Source organism: Salvia hispanica, chromosome 4 (assembly GCF_023119035.1).
Source record: "Salvia hispanica cultivar TCC Black 2014 chromosome 4, UniMelb_Shisp_WGS_1.0, whole genome shotgun sequence".
NCBI lineage: Eukaryota > Viridiplantae > Streptophyta > Magnoliopsida > Lamiales > Lamiaceae > Salvia > Salvia hispanica.
In genome coordinates this window covers 17,483,748-17,505,250 of record NC_062968.1, presented here as the reverse complement: position 1 = coordinate 17,505,250, position 21,503 = coordinate 17,483,748, and the positions used below count along the sequence as shown (strand labels likewise).

Here is a 21,503-nt window from a genome sequence, read left to right as displayed (position 1 = left end):
ACTCGTACCTCCTCTCTAATGCACCAACAATATGCATAAACAGAGGACGATGCATCCTAAAACGTTGGCGGAATAAGGCATCCCCAAAACGCGACTCTAGAGCAAAGTAGTCCTCATACAACCGAATATGTGCAGCAATGTGGTCCCGGGGTACATGCCGTCGGCGATGGATCGGCCGAGGCACGGCCGCCGCTGCCTCTGCCTCTGCCGGATCCGTCGATCAATCGCCGCTTGCACAACGAAATCCAATTCATCATCACTAAAGCCATCACTATCACTAGCGCCTCCGCCACTACCACCCGCACGACTACTCGCCATTATAGATAATTGAAAAAAGAGGTTAGAGAGAGAAACTTGTCAACACAAGTGGTGTGAATGAAATGATGTTGGATGAGCCCTATTCATAGAGTTTTTTTTTTTTTTTTTTTTTTAAAAAAAAATTAAAAATTCCGGACGTCCAGGACGCCCTTCCCGCTCCCTACGGCGGACATTCGATCGGACGTCGCCGACGGGCGAACGGGAGGAGTGCCGGTGGAGACACCCTTAAAGATAACATGCTAGCAAACGGATCATAAAAAATTTGTATTTATAAACTAATATCCAAAGTCATAAATTCCATATTAAGAATACTTGGTTTAGAGCATAGGAAATCATACATTACCTTTCCATACCTTAATGATTCTTTTTCACTTTCTACTAATACATCAAAATCGGATGAAAACATACACAAATTTGAAAATAAGACACCAAATTACTTCCGAAATTATCATAACTAACCAAGCGAACTAAATGAAATTATCTCTTAGTTTCAATTTATGAAATAATGAATCAAAAAATAAAAATTATACCAAGTCAAATTTATGTTCTCAAATTCTCAAAAGAAACGAAGGATGAAGAATAGGGCAACCAACCACTAAAAAATTCAATCGAAGGAAAGTAACATAATTGGATTCTTGTTGTAGCCTGTTTCGTAAGAGATAATACTAATCAAATTTTATTAAATACAGTATATGTATACGCGTGAACATGAATTCAATTCACACACCACCATCACCAATTCTTACTTTACCCATTCAAAACAGACCAAAATTTCTTCATCTTTCACTATATCTTCGTCTATTTCTCTCTACTGTGAATGCGCACTCTACTCTTTTCTCCTTTCTCTCCCCTAAACTGAAGAATCTGCGAGATTTTGCTACTGGGAATTGGACAAATCAATACACAGAGCTCACGCATAGCAAAAGAGAGAAAAAGATCGTTTTTTTCGGCAGAGTTCTTCAAAAGCTGAGCCCCCTTTGCCATATTTATGGGGTTTGAGGGTTTACAGCTTCTGGGTTTTGTGCACCGCCTATAATGCGGCGAGTTTCGAGGCTTTTGCAGGGGTCGGAGCCGATCAGGAGAGCGGCGGAGAATTGATTCAATTGAGGTTGTTCATGTGAGAATTCGTCGTTTAATGGAGTTGAGGGTTCGATGTAGCCGATGCGCTGGAGAGGTTTCTTCACTCCCGAGATTTGAACTGAATCTTGCTGGCATTTGCCTCAAGGTTAGGATTGGATTTCATTTTTGTTAAGTTAATGTTGGACACTAGAAAAAAGAGATGATTTTTGGTTCCACAATTTTATAAGTTATTTACTCTTTTGACGAGCATTGATACTTAAACTATGGATGATTGTTCATGGAAGGAGGAGGGTGTCTGTATTTGCTTTTTTTAAAAAAATTACTATTTCTTATCTTCTGGAAAAATTCCTTTCTGGGTTCTTTGACAATTTTTTTTTATTAGGATTAAGTGTTTTGCTTAATTGACTAATTTTTGTGACTCTGTTGTCTTTTCATTCCTTGGTGAGGCTATATTTTTACTAAAATTTAAATTTATGTATGCTACATTGGTATCTATCATTTTCTGGGGGGATTTGGCTGTTGGGTTTACTTGAGGGGCTGTTTCGTCAGGTCTGCTAAGCTTATGGAGTTTGTATTTCTCTAAAGGAATTAGGAGTTCTTTTACACAATTAGTTTATGTCTTCTAAGTTATCTCTATCGATCTCAGATATTATTGGTGTTGCTTCTGTTGGAAGCTGCTTTTGTAACAACCGAAGGATTCCAATCTCAAAGGAGAGTACTTGATAAAGACAAAGATAACATACTATCACATTCGTGCATTCACGATCAAATTATCGAGCAAAGGAAGAGACCTGGACGCAAGGTTTATTCCGTGTCTGCTCAGCTCTATGTTGAGCCTGATCATTCCAAGTCCCTAAAGAGAAAGGGACGTGGACTGCTTGGTGTTTCTGAATTGCCAGTGTGGCATACCGAAGCTAAGCAACCCATTAGAATTTACTTAAATTATGATGCTGTAGGGCATTCTTCAGATAGGGACTGCCGGAATGTGGGGGACATTGTAAAGGCAAGTATTTTCAGAAACATGAAAATTTGTGTTTGTGCTTTTGATTTGATACTGATGCTGGATTTGCATCCCTTCATGCCTGTGTTTCTTTTTCCAGTTGGGGGAACCAGCTGGAGCCTCTTACTCTGGTGGACCATCTTGTAACCCTCAAGCGGATCCTCCTATTTATGGGGACTGTTGGTATAATTGTACACTAGATGACATAGCTGAGGAGGACAAGAAACTTCGTCTTCGCAAGGTTTTGTTTTATTTCTTTTGTTTCTATATGGTGTTAACTGTAACCTTGATGGAGTTTGTAGAATGCAAAAGTAGAGTTTGTTTAAGAAATTTCTAGTCTAATCCTTTCAGGAGTTGCTGCATGATACATAGATTATTGATGGGTGTAGCTTGAAAAATATGTTTTTGAAGGACCCTTTAGTCCTTTAATTATTCCATATGATCATGTTATAATATCCTCATCTTCTACAGGCTCTTGGGCAAACAGCAGATTGGTTCAAAAGAGCGCTCTCTGTTGAGCCTGTGAGGGGGAACTTGCGGTTGAGTGGATACTCTGCTTGCGGTCAAGACGGAGGTGTGCAACTTCCTAGAGAATATGTCGAAGGTTTATCTCTTGCAAAAGTCTATAACACTTCAGTTCATTAAACGTTTCCATCTGTTGGTTTTCTCAAAATTCCGGCATTATTAAATACATATTTTTCATCTTTTCAGAAGGTGTAGCCAATGCAGATTTAGTTCTCTTGGTTACTACAAGACCAACAACTGGAAACACACTTGCTTGGGCTGTTGCATGTGAACGAGATCAGTGGGGTCGTGCTATTGCTGGTATGGTTGTTTCACTTGAAGTAGCGAATTCTTGTTATATATAGCTAGCATTGAAAGTGGAAGTTTAGTGACCAATATTTTTTTTGGCAAGTAGGGCATGTGAATGTTGCACCTCGGCACTTGACTGCGGAAGCGGAGTCATTACTTTCAGCTACACTAATCCATGAGGTAACTTAACTCAAGCAAACTCTTAGAAAGTCAGGTTGCTTATATTGATTGGATATATACTGATCATGTTTTACTTTTTGTAGGTTATGCATGTTCTTGGATTCGATCCCCATGCCTTTGCTCACTTTCGAGATGAGAGGAAAAGAAGGCGTATCCAGGTAAATCTTAAATTAATTTTCAACTTAGTGGTTATCAGGAACTTTATCATTGGACCAGCACTATGAATTTACGTGTATGAGATTGTCAGTCTGACATTATAAATATTGAAATGCCATTTTTCCACATTGAATGTGATGGTGCAGGAATCTTATCTTGTTTAAGAGTCTTTCATAATCTTAATTGGATCTTGGTGTTTAGGACCTCAGTGATGGACTATTAATTTATTTAAACTAGACTGTTTTCCCAATCGTTCTTTGGGCTTCCCCCTACTTATAATGGAGCAGTTCCCAACATGGGGCCCTTCTTTGAGTTATCAAGGGAAATACAGCTGCTTGACCCCCACTTTATCTGTGTGTGGTTTTTTTACACAACTATCATGGCTTTAAGATGTATCCTTATGATTATTTCATGTAAAATCTCTTTGCAGGTAACAGAACAAGTCATGGATGAAAAATTAGGACGGATGGTAACAAGAGTGGTGCTTCCTCGAGTTATAATGCACTCTCGCTATCACTACGGGGTAGAGATATAAGTCCCATTTTATCAAATATCTATTGTAAATGTTTCTTGTACTGGAAAATGTCGAGAAGAACTATTTTGATTTTATTTCCGTGTGTAGTTTGTAACCTTTAAAAAATATCTGTTGGCAGGCTTTCTCTGAGAATTTTACCGGTTTGGAGCTTGAAGATGGTGGTGGGCGCGGTACATCAGGTTGGCTGTAATTTTATTGTGCAGTAACACCTGACAGGGTGTACGGTGTTATTTCATATCATCATCAAATTGTTTTTATTTTATTTTGCATATTAATTCAGACATTCTAGGATTTGGTATGACCATTCCTAAAACTTAAATCCAAATGCTCGTGTTGAGTCTTCACCCTAGATTGCACACATTTATGTAAGGTAGAGTTTGGCTGATGCTTATAGTTTATAGTAATTAATATTTTAAACACAGGATCTCATTGGGAGAAAAGACTTCTAATGAATGAGATTATGACGGGCTCAGTTGATACAAGATCGGTTGTTTCTAAGATGACACTCGCTTTACTTGAGGACAGTGGATGGTACCAGGCTAATTACAGCATGGAAGAACATCTTGACTGGGGCCACAACCAGGGAACTGAGTTTGTTACTTTGCCCTGCAATCAGTGGAAGGGTGCCTATCTCTGCAACTCGACACAGTTTTCTGGATGTACATACAATAGGGAGGCAGAAGGCTATTGTCCTATTGTAAACTACAGCCGTGATCTTCCGCAGTGGGCTCGCTACTTTTCACAAGCTAATAAAGGTGGGGTCTGCTGTTGCCTCCATTGAATTGAACATTTTTCATAATTTCTCATTTTAACTGGCTTGGTGACCTTATTGTGCTTTCTATTTTTTGCAGGCGGTCAGTCATCATTGGCTGATTATTGCACGTATTTTGTAGCATATTCTGACGGTTCATGTACGGATATTAACAGTGCTAGGGCACCTGACAGTATGTTGGGTGAAGTGCGGGGAAGTAATTCAAGGTGAGTTTTTTAATTCTACTATTTGTGGTCAATTATGAAATCCGTACATGTCATATTTACAGTTGTTGTATCTTCGGATAACAGATGCATGGCCTCAAATTTAGTACGTACTGGGTTCGTTAGAGCGTCGACTAGCCAGGGAAATGGTTGTTATCAGCACAGATGTTTAAACAACTCATTGGAGGTACAGTTTGCTCTATATATATACTTATGTATTGTGTCAGTGTGTGTATCTGTAGTTCTGTAGCTAGTGCTTGTAAGTTGATATTGGAGATCATAATCACCCTTTTCCATAATTTGGGACTTACTGATTTGATAAATATTTGAAAAGCTTAAAACTTTTGAATTATTCAAAGGTTTAATATTTAGGCACGAGAAACGAGCAAAACAGCAGGCTGTAATACCTTCCCGTTTAATCTTCTGTTGAGCTTCAGACTTTAGATAATACATGTGTGTTTTCAACTCTGACTCTAAGAGTACATTTTTGCTGTCTTGTTAGGTTGCGGTGGATGGACTTTGGAAAGTATGTCCTCAAGCTGGTGGACCCATAAAATTTTCTGGCTTTAATGGTAACATCATTGTTTTCTATAGGTTATTTGTCCTGTGCGCACACAAACATTTTCACACATGCACTGACAACTCAATGCATTCGTTTCATTTATAAGCTGCATCTTGATGCATGTTTACTTATTGATTATTTTCATGCTCATGCTCTAGGTGAGCTGATCTGCCCTGCATATCACGAACTCTGCAATGTAAATCCAGCCCCTGTATCTGGTCAATGTCCTAATTCCTGTCGTTTTAATGGTGATTGCATTGACGGAAGATGTCAGTGCTTTTTGGGGTTTGAGGGTCATGATTGTAGCCAGCGTAAGTGGTCAAAACTTTTATTTCGCACCGCAATCCCTATCTGTTTCCCAACTCATCTCCTTGTCCGTTTGTAGGATCTTGCCCTAACAATTGTGGGGGTCGAGGCAAGTGCCTTAGGGAAGGTGTTTGCAATTGTCAACCCGGGTACACTGGAATTGACTGCTCTACAGGTATTGCAATCAAATCGATTTATTTCCTATTTCGCCGGCTTGTTATTTTCATCAATTGTGCGATAGGATCTCGACTGTGTTGGTGCCTTCGAATTACATGACTCAAGAAACATTCTACATTTGCTTTGCCATCTGCAGCCACTTGTGACGAACAATGCAGTCTTCATGGTGGGGTCTGTGACAACAGTGTCTGTGAGTTTCGTTGCTCTGACTACGCTGGTTACACATGCCAGAACAGTTCCACGCTCCTCCCAAGTCTTTCAGTGTGCAAATCTGTCCTTGAGAACGATATGTCGGGGCAGCATTGTGCACCTAGTGAGCTAAGCATCCTACAACAGCTAGAAGAAGTTGTCGTGATGCCCAACTACCATCGTCTTTTCCCTGGTGGCCCACGTAAGTTTCTAAATTATATCAGAGGCAGAGATTGCGATGGAGCTGCCAAACGATTAGCTTGCTGGGTGAGTTTCTCCACAATCCTCTTAATGTGTGTTCCTAAAATGAAAAAACTCATTATTTGTTTGATCGGTTGAACTAGATATCTATTCAAAAGTGCGAACGGAATGAGGACAACCGGCTACGAGTATGCCACTCTGCATGCCAATCGTACAACTTAGCGTGCGGGGCATCACTGGATTGCTCGGACCAGACCCTATTTAGCAACGAAGAAGAGGGGGAAGGTTTATGCACGGGGTGGGGTGAACTGAGTTCGTGGTTATGATTATATTAATCCCGCGAGGTAGGATTTCCCGTAAGGGAGTATGTAAATTGTAGGAAGCTTTAGAGCTATCCTTTTTTTTTCTACAATATCGCCATATATGGATAGGCTGTGTAGGAAGAAAAAAGAGCAGGCACATATTAAGGTGCTTTAGTTTAGAGTTTCATTTTTCCCACCCCAAAAAATTGTTTAAAAAATGATTGGGAGGGATTGATATCAAGTTTTGGCTTTCGAAGAAGGAAGTCCAGATGTAAAAAGTGAGTAGAAAATTGGAGAATGAGATAGCAAATGTTGCTTGGCTGAAGGCTTTTGTGAAATCTAAGTTTCAATTATTGGTCCTTTTTCCTAACTCAAATCAATGCCAATCAGTAAACAAGAATATTTATTTTGGTTTTTGAAATCATGTAAACATATCATAAAATACTTATGTAAGTATTTATTTTTTTGTAATAGATAAACGAATCTTTACTTTAGTGATGACGTGATACTCATTTATTCTATAATGATACATAAAACTTGTCTGTATTAATAAATATGCTAATAAAATCAACTTAATACTCCATAAAGAACAAAAGAATGCAACCGAATAATTTTTACCCGTGAAATTAGAAAAATAATATCCAACCTAAGAGCATCCACAATGCGCGCCCGATCGGCCGAGATCGGGCTCGGGCGTGGTCGGGCATCCATTGTAGGCGTCGGTCACGCCCGAGCGCGACCGAGAGTTCGGTCGCGACCGATCTCTCGCCCGATCCATCGGGCGAGAGATCGGGCGCCCATTGCGATAAAACGCCCGAGCCCGATCTTAAAAAAAAATTTATAAAAAAATTGATTTTTAATTATAAAAACTGATTTTTAATTCTAAAAAATCGATTTTTAAATTAAAAATTCATTTTTTAACTTGAAATAAAAACTATAATTTCACAACGATCCATTATAAAAAGAAGGATCCGTGAATTAGTGAAAGAATATACTTTATAGAATATAATCCTTCATACTAAATGAGCAAGTATTGCATTACTTGAGTAAACTTTTTATAGATAGGTTTTCAACTCCAACTTTCATTATGACTTTGATGTGAGACAAATGATAATTTTATAGATAGGTTTTCAACTCTAAATTTGTTTGTGATTTCGATGTGGGACAATTAGTTTTACACTTAAAAGAGAGTTTTTTGTTGCTAAAAGTTTGTTTGATTTCAATGTATAATCTATGTTTAGCCAAATGGAAAATATATCTTGGAAAATTATAGAGATTGTGTGTTCAAGTCCCAAACTCAACGTACTTTTTTTATTTTGACCTTTATTATACTTTACTCATTTTATTCGATTAATGTAAGTGTTTTATTTAAATTTATTGTGTTGCATAATATTGTATTTATATTTTGCTATTTTTTATTTAATTAAAATTAAATATATAATTTATAATTTTTTTAAAAAAATTAAGTAATGCATGATTTTCATTTAATTTAGCATTTAATTTTTCTATTTATAATATGTGAAAATATAAAAAAATAACATTAAAATTGAAATGAAAAATGGATAAGAGATAGGGCATCATCCACTAGGGCTCCACCATTGCAAAAAGATAGGGCATGCTGACGTGGCAACCACTAGGGCTCTCACTAGGGCTTCCACTAGAGCATCCATCGTGGATGCTCTAAGATCTTCTGCTACATTTGCAATTTGATTGCATTCTCATTAAAAATATGTGATACTTTAACAAGTCTATTTTTCTAAGTAATCTTAGTTATCCAGAATAAATAAGGCTACAACATAAAGTAGCTAAAAATAGCTTTGTCCCAAAAATGCTGAAACCGATCATATACATATGCAACAGGGGTTGGAAAATGAAGTTGTCAAATGACTCCAAATATATGTAACTAACTACAAAGCGAGCTTAAATATAAAGACAGTAACATAATAACAGCCAACCTACTTGTTTGGCTTACCACCAAATTTATGAGCGTTTAGTTGAGCTTATTACAAGAGCTTATATCACATTTTAAACTTATAAGTTATGAAAGTATAAAGTGTAAACAATCCCCACTTCACCAAATCCAACATATACCTTCTACCAATGAAAAGTTGAAACATTATTAGTACAAATGAGAAAAAGTTATGCTTTATACCATCCATGCTTGCATCTGCATTAGGAATTCATGTCATCATCTAATGATATGCAGCGAAAATTACTGGCAGTATAAAGATCTAAATTCATAACATAATTATATACTGAGCATATAACACAACGATTAGAGAACTTACGAGTTACATAGTTTCTTTTCCACGATTGATTGAATCCAACAGGTGAATCCACTACTATCGGTATGCACGTGCATTTCCAATCCAACGCAAGAATAATTCCTCACCACAATCGTTCTATGGAAAAAACCAAGAAATCTTCATAGAACATACGCATTATCTTTATATATGTTCTTTATAAGAGAATTAGAGATTTCTACCTGTATATTGTGCAAATATATAGAGTAACTGCAACATGGATATAGGTATTATAGTATAGATTAAATAACACATAGTTCAACTACTATTAAGTAATCCATTAGCTTTTAGTATGTTAATCCAATGCATAAAGTAGACATATTAGAAGTAGCACTGTTAAAATAAAAATCCATTAACAATACGAATAAAATTCAGGTTGAAGGACAAAACACGATCAAATAATCAGAGGCAGTGCAAGTGCACGTGCTCGACAAATCATCGTACGCATAGCTATACGCGGCCGGGCACGCACTCTTGAACATGTCCGAGTACGACGTCGGCCCGCACGTGGCCGACGTCGCGTGGGCCCCCGTGCAGCAGAACTCGGGCGTCTCGAACGCCACGCACGCGCTCCGGCACGCCACCACCGCGCCGCCCCCGTCCACCACCTGCAGCTCCCTCGGGCAGTTCGCGTTCACGTCTGACACGCACCCGGCCGACTGGCAGTCGCCGGAGCCACCGGAGGCCTGCACCGATATCCCCACATTGTACCCGTCCACCAGGCTCACGTCGTAGAAGTCCTTCCCGGCCGCCCCGCTGCCGATCGTGAACTCCGCCAGGGACACCGGCGGCACGCCGCCGCCGGAGCACTGGATGGCGCCGCCGCAGTCGCCGGTGGCGCACGGCCCTTTTCCGGCGTCGTCGAAGTCGCAGCCCGTCCGGGCCCAGAAGCGGCCCGACCAGCCCTCCGGGGCCGGGAGCTGGACGGTGTCGCCCGGGGCCAGTGCGAAGCCGCCGCCGCCGAGGACGGCGGCGCCGTTGCCGGAAAGTGTGCCGGGCCAGATTGTATAACTGCAGCTGTTTTGGAGAGTGAAGATCGTCGCTGAGGCCATTCTCAACAGACCTGATCATCAATCAATAACGAAATTAAATTAAAACAATCAAAATTAAACTATTTTGATTTGATGGAATATGATTACCTATGGAGAAGAGCTGGAGAAGAAGTTGGGATATGCCCACCATTTTAGTCTAAAATTTTCAACTTAATGGTGTCAATTTATAGACATGGAAAATTTGGTAATTTAAAATTTTTGAAGCATTTTAAAAATAGAAAGATGAGCAACAACTATTGTACGTGATCAAATGTCAGTTTCAGGTGTGAGAATATTAGATTAGCTTTGAGTATTCATGAAGAGTTCATGGTGAAAGAGAGGCAGTTAAGAGGCAAATTCTTACATTACATAATCTTGTACTACAGATACATACTACTATATTTTTAGAGTTCATTCAGACGACATTGGTGTAACTGAACACAATTGAGTCGAATAACAAATCGAAATTGGTGCTTTATTTATCAAAGGCTACGAACTTAATCGAGCTCAACGAACATTTTAAATATATATTAATTGATATTTAAATAAACACTACCACAATTCCACAAATATTGCCAAAGACGTTTTTATGGAATTAAGTAAACTAATTTATCTTTATAAATATAACATTTACATTTAAGAAATGTTTTTATCAATGGTGTCATAACTAAAATTAGAAGATGGAGATGAAAGTGTCCTAAAAAAGTAAAAAAATTAAGATAATTTGTAGTCAATTCATAGACACGTTCTTTTGCGTCATAAGTGGTATTTTCAACGCATGTAATTACGTAGCTAATTTTATATTCTTGAAAGAGTAAGAAGTTTTTTACTGTGAAATTATTTTATCCACAATAATATGTTACACTTAACGTTAGCTGGGACATAATACAATCATTACTGATTATAGTATAGAGATATTTAGTGCCGTTTGAATTTTATAGGATATGTAGCTCTTATAATTAGTTGTCGGAATTTTAAGAAGTGTGTGATGATATTAAGATCTGATTGCAATAATTAGTATTTAGTAGGATCCAATCAACATTCTGAAACAGCCTTTACCGTGTCCCTTTCGAGAAACTATAGAACTTCATGAAAAAGATAATGTTTTACCGGAATAGTAATTAGTTTGTGGTATTAGGTAAGTTAATAAGAAAATGGTTTACAAGAAAAAAAAGGTTCACCAAACACGTTCAGTCAATAGAATAAGCCCCATAACTTTTTTTTAACAGAACATAAAAATATTGATAAAAAGATTTAAAAAAATTGTGTATATAAGTGTAATTTATTGTTTGTTTGTGTTTGACACTGAAGATGCCGCAGATCCAATCTCAAAACCTAGACTTACAACTTAAATTTTGAAATATCACATATTATAAGTTAGATTAAGACTACCCATGTAATTACATTATAATTCCATTACTCATTTACTTGATTTAAAGTACGGACTTTAACTTATGGGTTGAAATGCAATACCTTGTATTAGTGCAATCACAGTATTAATTATGTCCAAATATTATAGTCTATGAAATCAACCCACGGACCATAATGCGTGAGATTTAAAAATTGAATAATCCAATTAAAAAAATTGAAATTAAACAATTACGACTGCAAATACAGAAAGGAATAACTATTTTGCTATTTAAAAAGCAGTACTGCTACTATTAGTTACTACCTCCGTCCCCCAAAATTTGCTACACTTTGACCCGATACGGGTTTTAAAAAATGTAATGGAAAGTGAGTTGAAAAAGTTGGTGGGATGTGCGTCCTACTTTTAAAGTATTAGTTTTATAATAAAATGTGAGTAGGAATGAGTTAGTAGAATATGGGGTCCACTACCAAAAATGGTAAAAGTGAAGTATATCAAATTTTCAGGGACGGACTGAAATGATAATATGTATCAAATTTTCGGTCTATTACACTATTTCATCTGACAGCTTTTGTTTTATTAACTTTATGAAATATGGATCTATATGAAAGAAGAATAAACATCGTTATTATAAATTATTTTCATACGTCTACGAGAATTCGGTTTTATATGTTTGATTTAGAATTTTTATAAACCAAGATATGACTATTCATATGAAACTTTTTTGTATCCATGATTTTTTTTATAGAACAACAATAATTAGAAATATGAAAGTTAGTGTAGAAGTTGATAAATAGTACTCCATTCGTCCGCAATTAGAAGTCCTGGTTGAGTTTACACGAGTTTTAGAAATATAGAGGAAAGTGGATGGAAGTGATGAGTTCACATTACTAGAATAATCACATATTATACCCAACAACAATATATATAAAGATGAGAAGAAGCAGCTTAATTACAAGGGCCTGTATTCGTGACTTCTAATTAGGTATAGTGTTACATTCTGGTAACACAAAATACTAATACGATCCCGAAAAACCTCCAGCCAGCAGCTTGTCTGCCCGCATACAAAACCATAGATTATCAAGCTGCAAGAAATAAGACAGATTATACTTCTTGAGTTATAAATGTAGAGAAGTTGAACATGGCTCAACTTTGTCAGCCAGTAGTAATGATCCAACTGAAACTTGTACATTAAAATGAACATGATGGAAGTGATAATGCACATTCACTTTGAAAAATCACATGTGCTGGTATAACAATGCTCACCAGATAATCACAGTTACTTGTTTTGCTGTTTTGTCACAGTTCTCTGAACAGTAGAGACACCATCTACAAATTTGGTCCGGAAAAGAACATTGGCATTGTTAAACATGCCTTCTTTCAAGGAGACTACAATAAACTGCACACGCAGAAAAAGAAAAGAAAAGAAAAAAGAAGGCATCAGATTCCAAGTGTGAAGAAAAACATGATTACAATATAAAGGTAAAAAACAAAAGAGCCATGATTTGAATATAACATAACGATAGGTTGATCAACAGTATTCAATGATAGGTTAAATATGTTTCTGGCTGGAATGAAACAAAAGGAGAAATGAAATACGCAATAGAAGCAGGAATTCTAACTTGGGAGTGTGGAAAGTGAGATTTGATCATTCTTCCAATGTTCTGTGTGTGGCTTAAATCAAGAGCTGCATCAACCTGAGACATTTTGGAAATGAAAGGTTTGATCATGAACTTTATTTATTTACCCCTGCATAGAAAAATTCTGCGAAATCCTAAAACTTCAAGAATTATCATGCTGGGCATGGGTTGAAACATGCAGAGTTAAGAGGTTTATGACAGTCTTAAACAATGCCCCAATAGTGGATAGGGAGATTGAATAGTCACTGGAGAAAGAAAATCAAATTAAATGAGATGATTCAAGTTGAAGATACCAGGTTATTCATACCTCATCCAGTATATATAATGGAGCTGGTTTAAAAAGAAGCAGAGCTAAGATTAGAGAAAGTGCGAGTAGAGATCGTTGCCCCCCACTGAGCTCAGACAAGGACTGTTTCCAGACACTCCCAAAAGCAACTCGAACTTCCAAGCCATCAAGGAAGCTGCCTCCTTCAGGAGGTTCCAGTTTGGCCATTGTGCCAGGCAAGAGGGTAGAAAATATTGAACCAAAATCTCTGGATAAAAAAACACCAAGTCAATATTGACTAAGCTAGTATGATTATAGTTTAGTAAATGGAAGAGAAAATTAAAGTGGCAATGGAAGATTTTTACTCCAGTATATTTATTTGAGTTATAACTCACACACACTGACACTAATGGACACTGAGTGCCTCGAACCCTTGACCAACTGCATGGAGAAGTGTCTTGCCAAAAAAGTTGCACTTTGTTGTCGCAAAGAAACTATATTTTCTTTCAAAAACTTACACATATTGTAAAATGTAAGGGGGACTTACTTGTTAACTTTATTCCAAGTAACTTTGAGTGTTTCCTTCTTCTTCTCATCAAGCTCTTCAATAACCATTTTGATTTTTGACTTGTCATTCTACACAGAAAATTTAGCATAAATAAAGGCAGGGCAAGGGCGTAAATCTTTACATTTCACAGTGCTGACCTCGATTATGTTCTTTTTAGATATCAAATCATTGTACTCATCTTCAGCTTTTTCAAACATGGACATGACCTTCTTATTCACCCTCTTCTCTAAACTGCAAGTAGAAAATGAAGATATGGAAACTATTAAAGGATTTCTTTTTCCACTTGAACAGCATTTTTACCAAATATCTTGCTCCATTCTCACCCAGATTGCTCAGCTTGCAGTTTCTCAAAGTCTTCCCTAGCCTTAAGGGGATCGTGGGACTCAAAATCGTAATCTGATCCAGCTCGTCCAAAAAGTTGCTTCTCAGATGCAATCCATGCATGCTTTTCAATCATTTTATCAACCTTCAATGCACAATCTTTCTGATCCATTTCCATGCGCTTGACCTACAGCCAGAAAGAAACTGAGGATAGTTTGTCTAGAGAAGCTGTTCCAATTACCAAAATATATGAATTACCTCATTTTCCATTCTTTTCCTCTCTAGATTGGCCTCACTAATCTTTTGCTGGATATCCTGCTGCTCCTTGGCAATACCACTTATTTGTGAATCACACTCCTTGATCTTCCTGCTGGCAAGCTTGTGCTCAGCTTGGACTTCATCACAACACTTCTTAATAGAAGAAACCTGAAAACACAGAAGACCACTTCTGTTTCCTTAATTCTTCTAGGAAAAGCACTTCTCTAGAACACTTAATGTCTGATTTAGTATTTACCTTGGTTCTCTGAGAATCCAGTTCAGAAGTAAGATCCACAATGTGCTTATTCAAAGCTTCTAACTGGCTCTCCAGTGATAAGCATTCTTTTTTATTTGCTTCCATTTCCATTACCAGCCGCTCAATTTCAGTCTCGTGTTGCTAGTGGTTTCCAACAATGAAACAAGGATCAGGATGTAATCTAGTTGACTGAAAAGAGAATTAAGTTGTGATATGCTCGAGAACATTCAATGCATCAAGTCAAATAAATAACCAGAAACAATCAAAATGAGCATATGGGGCCCATAAATGAGCAAAGGGATATAGTATTACATATAACAGTGATATCTACCATGATTGTGCAACAAACTCATATAGTTGACTACAGAATACTTATTTTAATTATCTAAGTTAAAAATGTTATGATAGATACCATAACAATATACTCCCTCCATCCCACTATAAGTGAGGCATTCTATTCGGCCATTGTTTTGTGAAAATGATAATAAATAGTTAGAGTGGAGAGAAAATAAAGTAAGTAAGAGAATAATATAGATACGACTCTCTTCTATATTATTCTCTCTCATATATTAGACAAAATGTTGAGTAGCATTTGTATTTTTCAATATTTACATGCATGTAAACTAAAAATGAAATTATTTAGGCTCTACAAATGTGCATTGCATTTAATTGTGTTACTAAACCACAAGAATTTTATGATTGGTACTTTGGTAGAACATAAGAGATTATTCATACTGCCAGAATTAGATTGACATCCAAGGCCTGTCGAGCTAATAAACTTCAAGGACCAAATTATTTCCTATATTTTTGAGGATTTGTAATGCAATGCATGGGTTTAATGGTACAAACTACAAAGTATCTCAAGCAGAAGGGTAGCTTTCATGCAAGTTATGCGTTGAACATACCCTGAGGTTCTCTGAAGCTGCCTGCATCTGGGTTTTAATAGCCTTGATCTTTTTCTCTAAATCCTTAAGCCTACTCTCCCTATTTCCAGTGTGGTCATGGATTGACTTCTGAAGGGATGACACTCTGGTCACACATTCATCATACAGAACTTTCTTGTCCATAATTGCTGATTTTGATTCGGCTAGCTTCTCCTCAGTACTCTGTACCCACTCGCTGAGCTATATAACAAGACAGGGTTCATGAAATGTTATGGATGATAATAATGTAGCATGTAGGGATCAGACATGAAAATATGGAATGGAAAAAACAAGAAGAATCCCGTTGTTTGCTGTAAATACATGGTAAAGATTAAAGGCCAACCTGATGGTGCTCAGTTTGTTTAGCCCTGTCCTCTAAGAGTCTGAGCTCATGCGACTGGAGTACCAAATTTTTCTTAAGGTTTTGAAACACTCTTTGAAGGGGAAGAAGCGCGTTGATCTGATGCCGATACATACATATATTAGAATTTATACAAAAATATTGCTAATGAATGTAGTACATATTTTCATAATAACAGGTTATTTTTGAAGGTCAGAATTGCAGGATTTCAATCCCAACCCTTCGACTGGATTTGACACAAAGAAGTTACTAATAGGGGACTGTAGGATCTAAAGAGTAGATATTATGTGATTCTCCAGTTCTTTGCTCGATCAACTATAAAATTTAGAAATTTAATAGCATGATTACAGATTACTCCTCAAATGGGGTTGTTTGAGAAAGTATTATGACTCAAATTTTATTTGGTAACTACAACATAGATAAATCAGCTTTTTAAAACTGGGGGGAATAAAATTTGGGTAAACATTGTGTTAGAGAAAATAAAAATCCTTAATCACTAATCAAAATAAAAATTAATATTAAAGGATGTTTTTTTGAATAAAATGAGTATATTGTGATTTTTTAATAAAATACAGTAAATTACGGCAAAAAATGACACTATTGCAACTATACCTGGGTATATTTGTCCCAGCTCATTTTGGAACAATGATGAAAAGAAATTTTGGTTTTCACATAAAATTGTTCTGATGATATCAGTAATTTCGATTAGGTTGATGAATGGCAAACATAAGTGTGAGTATGTGAGGTTTAGAAAGGCATTGGCTTTCACAGCAGTTCAGCTAAACCTCAAGGTGGTTTTCTTACTTACAAGTTTTAACTATCTTTTTATGTTTATTAAGAGAAACTCATTTAATTGAGATTGATATCACATTTGCACCACATCTATTGAACAGACACGTAGGTCTTAAGAAGTTCAAGTTAATCAGGAGATGAAGGTTCAAAATACCTTAGCTTCAATTTCTGATAATCTCTTCTGATGATTAGAGAGTTCCAATTCAACTTCTGCCAAATCATGAAGCTGTCTCAACAGATCACCTCCACCTCTGGAATTATGATGAGTTTGAAAATGTATATTTACGTTACTCTGATGGTTATATATATGAAAAATACAAACATAAAAAAAAATAAAAATTAATTGTATCATGAATGGATTAGTTTTTAGAGTTTTCAACTCCATAAATAGTAGTATAATCACTTACTTGCGACTACCACCAGTCAAAAGTCCACTAGGTTGGAAAATATCACCTTCCAGTGTAACACTTGGTGTTCCTATTTCTCTGGTGAAGGCTACCTATAAATCAAGCAATTTAGATGACAGATGAGAATATCAAAGGAAAGTGGAGCAAACACATTTGAGGTGTGGCGTTGCATATACATGTCAGCAGTTCAATCAGTGCAATAATCAAAAGAAGTTATGTCACCTTTCATCTCATTACCTCATCACAATGACAGCAAATTAATTTTTTACAAATTAAATTAATCTTTATAAAGTAATTTGACAATCCCAACAATTTGAAAGATGATACATTATGCAAGATACAGTGAAGATGTCTAATCGGACATAAGGTTTTACTGCAAGGAATATCCAAACAAAAAAGTGCAGCAATTTATGGAATTGTAAGGACTATGATACCAGGTCTGCCAAAGAAGCTACAAACATCATAACAAATAAACATACCTCTCTTGCAGCATCAATTGTTTTGCAAACAAATGTTGATCCAAACACATATTCCATGGCACTCTGCATGGAATAGATATGTCTCAGAAGGGTATAGCTCGTAAGTATTGCTACTCCACATTTTAAAAGGAAAAAACATACCTTATTTCAGAAAACTCCTTGCTTTTTAGACACAGAAGTTACAGTTTTACCATTACTAACATCTCACAGGCTAAATCATCCAAACACTAAATCTTGAATTTGAAAAATAAAATCTAGCATCTTATAGTATTTTCTAAAAATACCTTATTTATTCTAATACACTTAGTCAAACGAACTCCTAATATTTAATTCAGATTCATCGAATGGGAGTGTATTTTCTCTGTAATGTTTGCAGAGATAGGAATACAGAGCCCCATATTTCTGACAATCGTAGAGAACAAAAGAGCTGATAATATTCATAATAGTATGCTAGCAAGTAGCAAGAATAAATACCTAAGTTTGCATATGAAGATAACCCAGCAGCTTAAACAAATAAATAAAAATCAAATTTGCTGTCTAGAAGCTTACTTGAAGCTCTTGATCGTATCCAACCAAAGAAAGTGCCACTGCAGCATTGCCTTCGCCAACCTGCAAAATTGAAAATTACATGTTTGTTGACGTAACAAGTGATAGATAGAATACATGAGAGAGTTTGCAGGCTTACCAATTTAACAGCAGCATCTTGGATTCTCTTTGAGACAGGGTGAGTTTGGATCTTGTTTAAAGGAATAATTGTGACTCTCCTTTGCAGACCACCCTTTTGAAGAAGTTGTTTTCCAGTATTCTCTGTGTCTACAACAACATTAAACAATTTGCCACCAGCAGCCACCTGAACATTCAACAAATCAACTAAGAGTCTTGAGATCACATCAGAAAATAACATTTAAAATAAGACAATTTGAACTACCTCTAAGGCAACCACTGCAGAGCTATCCTTTACTTTTATTAGTTTGGCGACCACACCTTTCACCTTTGACTTATCAAAATTCTTTTCCGGGTCGCGATAATTGAATTCGACTCTACCCAATCTTGAAGAAACCTCGCGTGCTCTCCGTTCAAGTTTCTGTACTGTCTCTGACTCAAACATGCGATCCTAAGAGCATTTTCAGCAACCATATGAGACAAAGATGCATATACCTTTCATCAAATAACTTTGTGATGCTATTCAGTTAAAGTACCTTTTGGAGTGACTCCATAAGGGTCTCATCATAGGAAAGAGATTCCAGTTCCTTTTCAACTATTCCGACTTCTTTTCTCTTGGCATTTAGCTCATTGTCTATAGCAGCAGCTTTTGCAGATGTCGATGCCAACTGAGTTTTTTTCTCCTTCAGCTCTTTCTCAACATGGTTTATCTGATTTTGCAGCTGCTTCAGTTCTGTCTCTGACTGTCCTACAGCTCTCTTGGCATCTACCAGTTGGTCTTCAAGGCACTTCTCATCATTTCCATTACTCTTACCTGCCATCACACCCTGCAGCAATGCAAAAGCATAAATATGAGATCAGTGTAATGGCATAAATTAGATAATAATCTAGAAAAGATTCAATAGTTTACTTGGAATTCTTTCTGATGCTCATCCAAACTCTTTGAAAGCTCCTGAAATTTTTTTCTGAGATCAGCAGCTCCATCTTCAGCAGTTTTAATTGCAGTAGCCTTCTCTTCAGCTGCTAGTTTTGATTCTTGAAGGTTCCTCTCAATCTGTGTATAGTAGAAGAAATAAGGTGCATATGAGATACAAACTATATAAAGTAGCAAGAAAAAGATCAATAGACTTTATGAGCCCGTCAAGACTCAAGAGAAATTAGATACTACTAACTAATGCCTCGCACCTTGGCTACGTTATCTTTCTCAGTATTAAGATTGTCTTCTTGGCTTTGGAATGCCGAAGTTTCTTTCACCAGATCACTTGATAGCACATCAGCTTTTTCTGACAATAACTTTAGCTCCCCGCCCATGCTCGCTTCTTTTTCAGCACTCAGCTTTGTTATCTGCATTTCCATTTCCTGTGTTTTCTCGTGCATTTTTCCAACAGTTGAATCAATCTCCAGCATCTTATTTCTTATGGCTTGAACGCCTTGAAAAGTGTTATCCCTATCTTTTTCCGCTTGAACGTATTCATAAGCAATACAATATCTCTTAAGTCTGTCCAACTCAGCATTTCCGTTGGCCCATTGCATGTACTGCATCCTCTCTTTTCTCAACTTCTGCAGAGCTGGGAGTATTTCCTGGTCCAAAAGCTTGTCTATCTCATCAACCTTGCTCTGCTTCTTTTCAAGTGTTTTAAGGGCAGCCTCTTTCTTCGTTTCATACATTCTGGTCCCAGCAGCTTCTTCGAGCATTGACAATGTTTCAGGAGGTTTCATATTCAAGACTTTAGTAATACGGCCTTGCATTATAAGAAAGTGTGGATTATTTACATTCAGCTGAACTGAGTGGAAAAGATTCTGAACTCGACTAGGCTGAGCCAGATGCCCATTGATCAAGTACTTGTTCCTTCCACCAACGACAATCTGCATTATGCATTAAGGTTTAAGAGCCTTCTATTTAAAGCGTAATAATAATATAAATAAATCAAACCAGTTATTGAAAAATTAGCAAAAAATTAAAATAGAAACCCGGATTGCTAGCTTAAAAATTCAACATTCATAACTACTAAGCACTGCTAGTTTACCTGTAACTATCTAATATAAATTCACAAAATTGCAAAAAAAAAACCACTTCATCGATGTCAACCATTCCTAATAGGTCTCCTAAGGTCACAGACAACTCTACATAAACAAAAAGCAAGCACTATTACAATTAAACGCTAGAACTCCTGATTCGACACATTTCCCGATTATACCTGACGAGTTACAGTAATTTCAGGAGAATCTTCGTATCCAAGAGGACTTCGACTACGGTCAGAGTTGTCAAAAACAATCGATACAGTGGCCTTGGTGATTCCAGCTTGGCCCTGCTTGTACACCAGCTCCTGCAAATTAGAAGCCCTAACCTGCTGCAAATTGGTGATTCCCAGCACAAAGCATATTGAATCGAGGATGTTCGATTTGCCGGAGCCATTGAGGCCTGTTATAGCGTTGAAATACGGGTCGAAGCCCGGAACAACGGTTCTCGTTGCGTAGGATTTAAAACCCTCAAGACAGATTTCCTTAATGTGCATTTCCTCTCTGAATTGTAGGAATTACGGATTGAAATTGAGATTAATTTCTGAAGACTAGGGGAATTCGGAGGTGGAAGAAACGAGCTAAAGGGTTTTAGTTTTAGATTTCTTCTCAAAATTTGAAATCCGAAAATGGGGAACATGAATTTAAATCGTTTACCGCGAGGCGGGAAATGTTTCGTGCTCCTTAATGGGCTTTAGCTTCTGGGTTGGGCCTAATGATAAATGGGCCAATAATAATTTGCGAGATTACTCAAAAAAAATATTGTATATTAATAAAAAGGAATTTTGGTCTCTAAAATCCCAATGTAGGGCCAATAATAATGTCACAAATAAAATAATTTGCGAGATTACTCTAGAAAAATATTGAATATTAATAAAAAGGATTTTTGGTCTCTAAAATCCCAATGTAAAGGAATGCATATAGACGAAATTTGCTTCATATGCTAATGGTTACTCACTAGCGGATGCAATAAGAAAGAACCAAAGATCTCAGTTTGAGTCCATCGTGTCACAATCATTAAAAAAAATTTTATAGAAAGGCTTATTCCTTCTTGGCT

At 36.8% G+C, this 21,503-nt stretch overlaps 3 protein-coding genes across 3 annotated transcripts; 1 reads left to right on the top strand and 2 right to left on the bottom strand.

Moving 5' to 3' along the window:
• Positions 1-1,048: 1,048 nt before the first annotated feature.
• Positions 1,049-7,154, top strand: LOC125223504 (leishmanolysin-like peptidase). The gene is made up of 17 exons (XM_048126682.1): positions 1,049-1,543; positions 2,045-2,401; positions 2,499-2,639; positions 2,870-3,002; positions 3,110-3,223; positions 3,318-3,391; positions 3,475-3,549; positions 3,978-4,070; positions 4,201-4,261; positions 4,505-4,837; positions 4,934-5,060; positions 5,145-5,244; positions 5,560-5,629; positions 5,778-5,930; positions 6,005-6,100; positions 6,239-6,558; positions 6,636-7,154. The coding sequence occupies exons 1-17, from the start codon at positions 1,454-1,456 to the stop codon at positions 6,816-6,818; spliced, it is 2,520 nt and encodes an 839-aa protein (XP_047982639.1). The 5' UTR covers positions 1,049-1,453; the 3' UTR covers positions 6,819-7,154.
• Positions 7,155-9,425: 2,271 nt separating this feature from the next.
• Positions 9,426-10,304, bottom strand: LOC125224243 (pathogenesis-related thaumatin-like protein 3.5). The gene is made up of 2 exons (XM_048127610.1): positions 10,237-10,304; positions 9,426-10,160 (listed from the first exon to the last, which is right to left on the bottom strand). Exons 1-2 carry the CDS (start codon positions 10,277-10,279, stop codon positions 9,469-9,471), a joined length of 735 nt encoding a protein of 244 aa, XP_047983567.1. The 5' UTR covers positions 10,280-10,304; the 3' UTR covers positions 9,426-9,468.
• Positions 10,305-12,280: 1,976 nt separating this feature from the next.
• On the bottom strand, positions 12,281-21,041 carry LOC125224242 (structural maintenance of chromosomes protein 2-1-like). The gene is made up of 21 exons (XM_048127609.1): positions 20,626-21,041; positions 19,613-20,293; positions 19,338-19,481; positions 18,964-19,254; positions 18,693-18,878; positions 18,450-18,614; positions 18,314-18,373; positions 17,765-17,827; positions 17,286-17,377; positions 17,033-17,129; positions 16,069-16,185; positions 15,708-15,926; positions 14,803-14,943; positions 14,547-14,714; positions 14,291-14,475; positions 14,105-14,198; positions 13,947-14,035; positions 13,442-13,667; positions 13,117-13,191; positions 12,761-12,893; positions 12,281-12,579 (listed from the first exon to the last, which is right to left on the bottom strand). The coding sequence occupies exons 1-20, from the start codon at positions 20,941-20,943 to the stop codon at positions 12,774-12,776; spliced, it is 3,531 nt and encodes a 1,176-aa protein (XP_047983566.1). The 5' UTR covers positions 20,944-21,041; the 3' UTR covers positions 12,281-12,579; positions 12,761-12,773.
• Between the last annotated feature and the right edge of the window lie 462 nt (positions 21,042-21,503).

Bases quoted from the DNA above. Each gene is read 5' to 3' on its own strand.
- LOC125224242 (XM_048127609.1), bottom strand. From the start codon at position 20,943: ATGCACATTAAGGAAATCTGTCTTGAGGGTTTTAAATCCTACGCAACG. The intron at 19,482-19,612 runs GTGCGAGGCATT...TACTATACACAG, and splicing joins AGAAAGATAACGTAGCCAAG to ATTGAGAGGAACCTTCAAGA. The intron at 14,476-14,546 runs GTAATTCATATA...TTCTGGCTGTAG, and splicing joins GGAAAAGAATGGAAAATGAG to GTCAAGCGCATGGAAATGGA.
- LOC125224243 (XM_048127610.1), bottom strand. From the start codon at position 10,279: ATGGTGGGCATATCCCAACTTCTTCTCCAGCTCTTCTCCATAG. The intron at 10,161-10,236 runs GTAATCATATTC...ATTGATGATCAG, and splicing joins TCTCCAGCTCTTCTCCATAG to GTCTGTTGAGAATGGCCTCA.
- LOC125223504 (XM_048126682.1), top strand. From the start codon at position 1,454: ATGGAGTTGAGGGTTCGATGTAGCCGATGCGCTGGAGAGGTTTCTTCA. The intron at 2,640-2,869 runs GTTTTGTTTTAT...CATCTTCTACAG, and splicing joins AGAAACTTCGTCTTCGCAAG to GCTCTTGGGCAAACAGCAGA. The intron at 5,061-5,144 runs GTGAGTTTTTTA...TTCGGATAACAG, and splicing joins GTGCGGGGAAGTAATTCAAG to ATGCATGGCCTCAAATTTAG.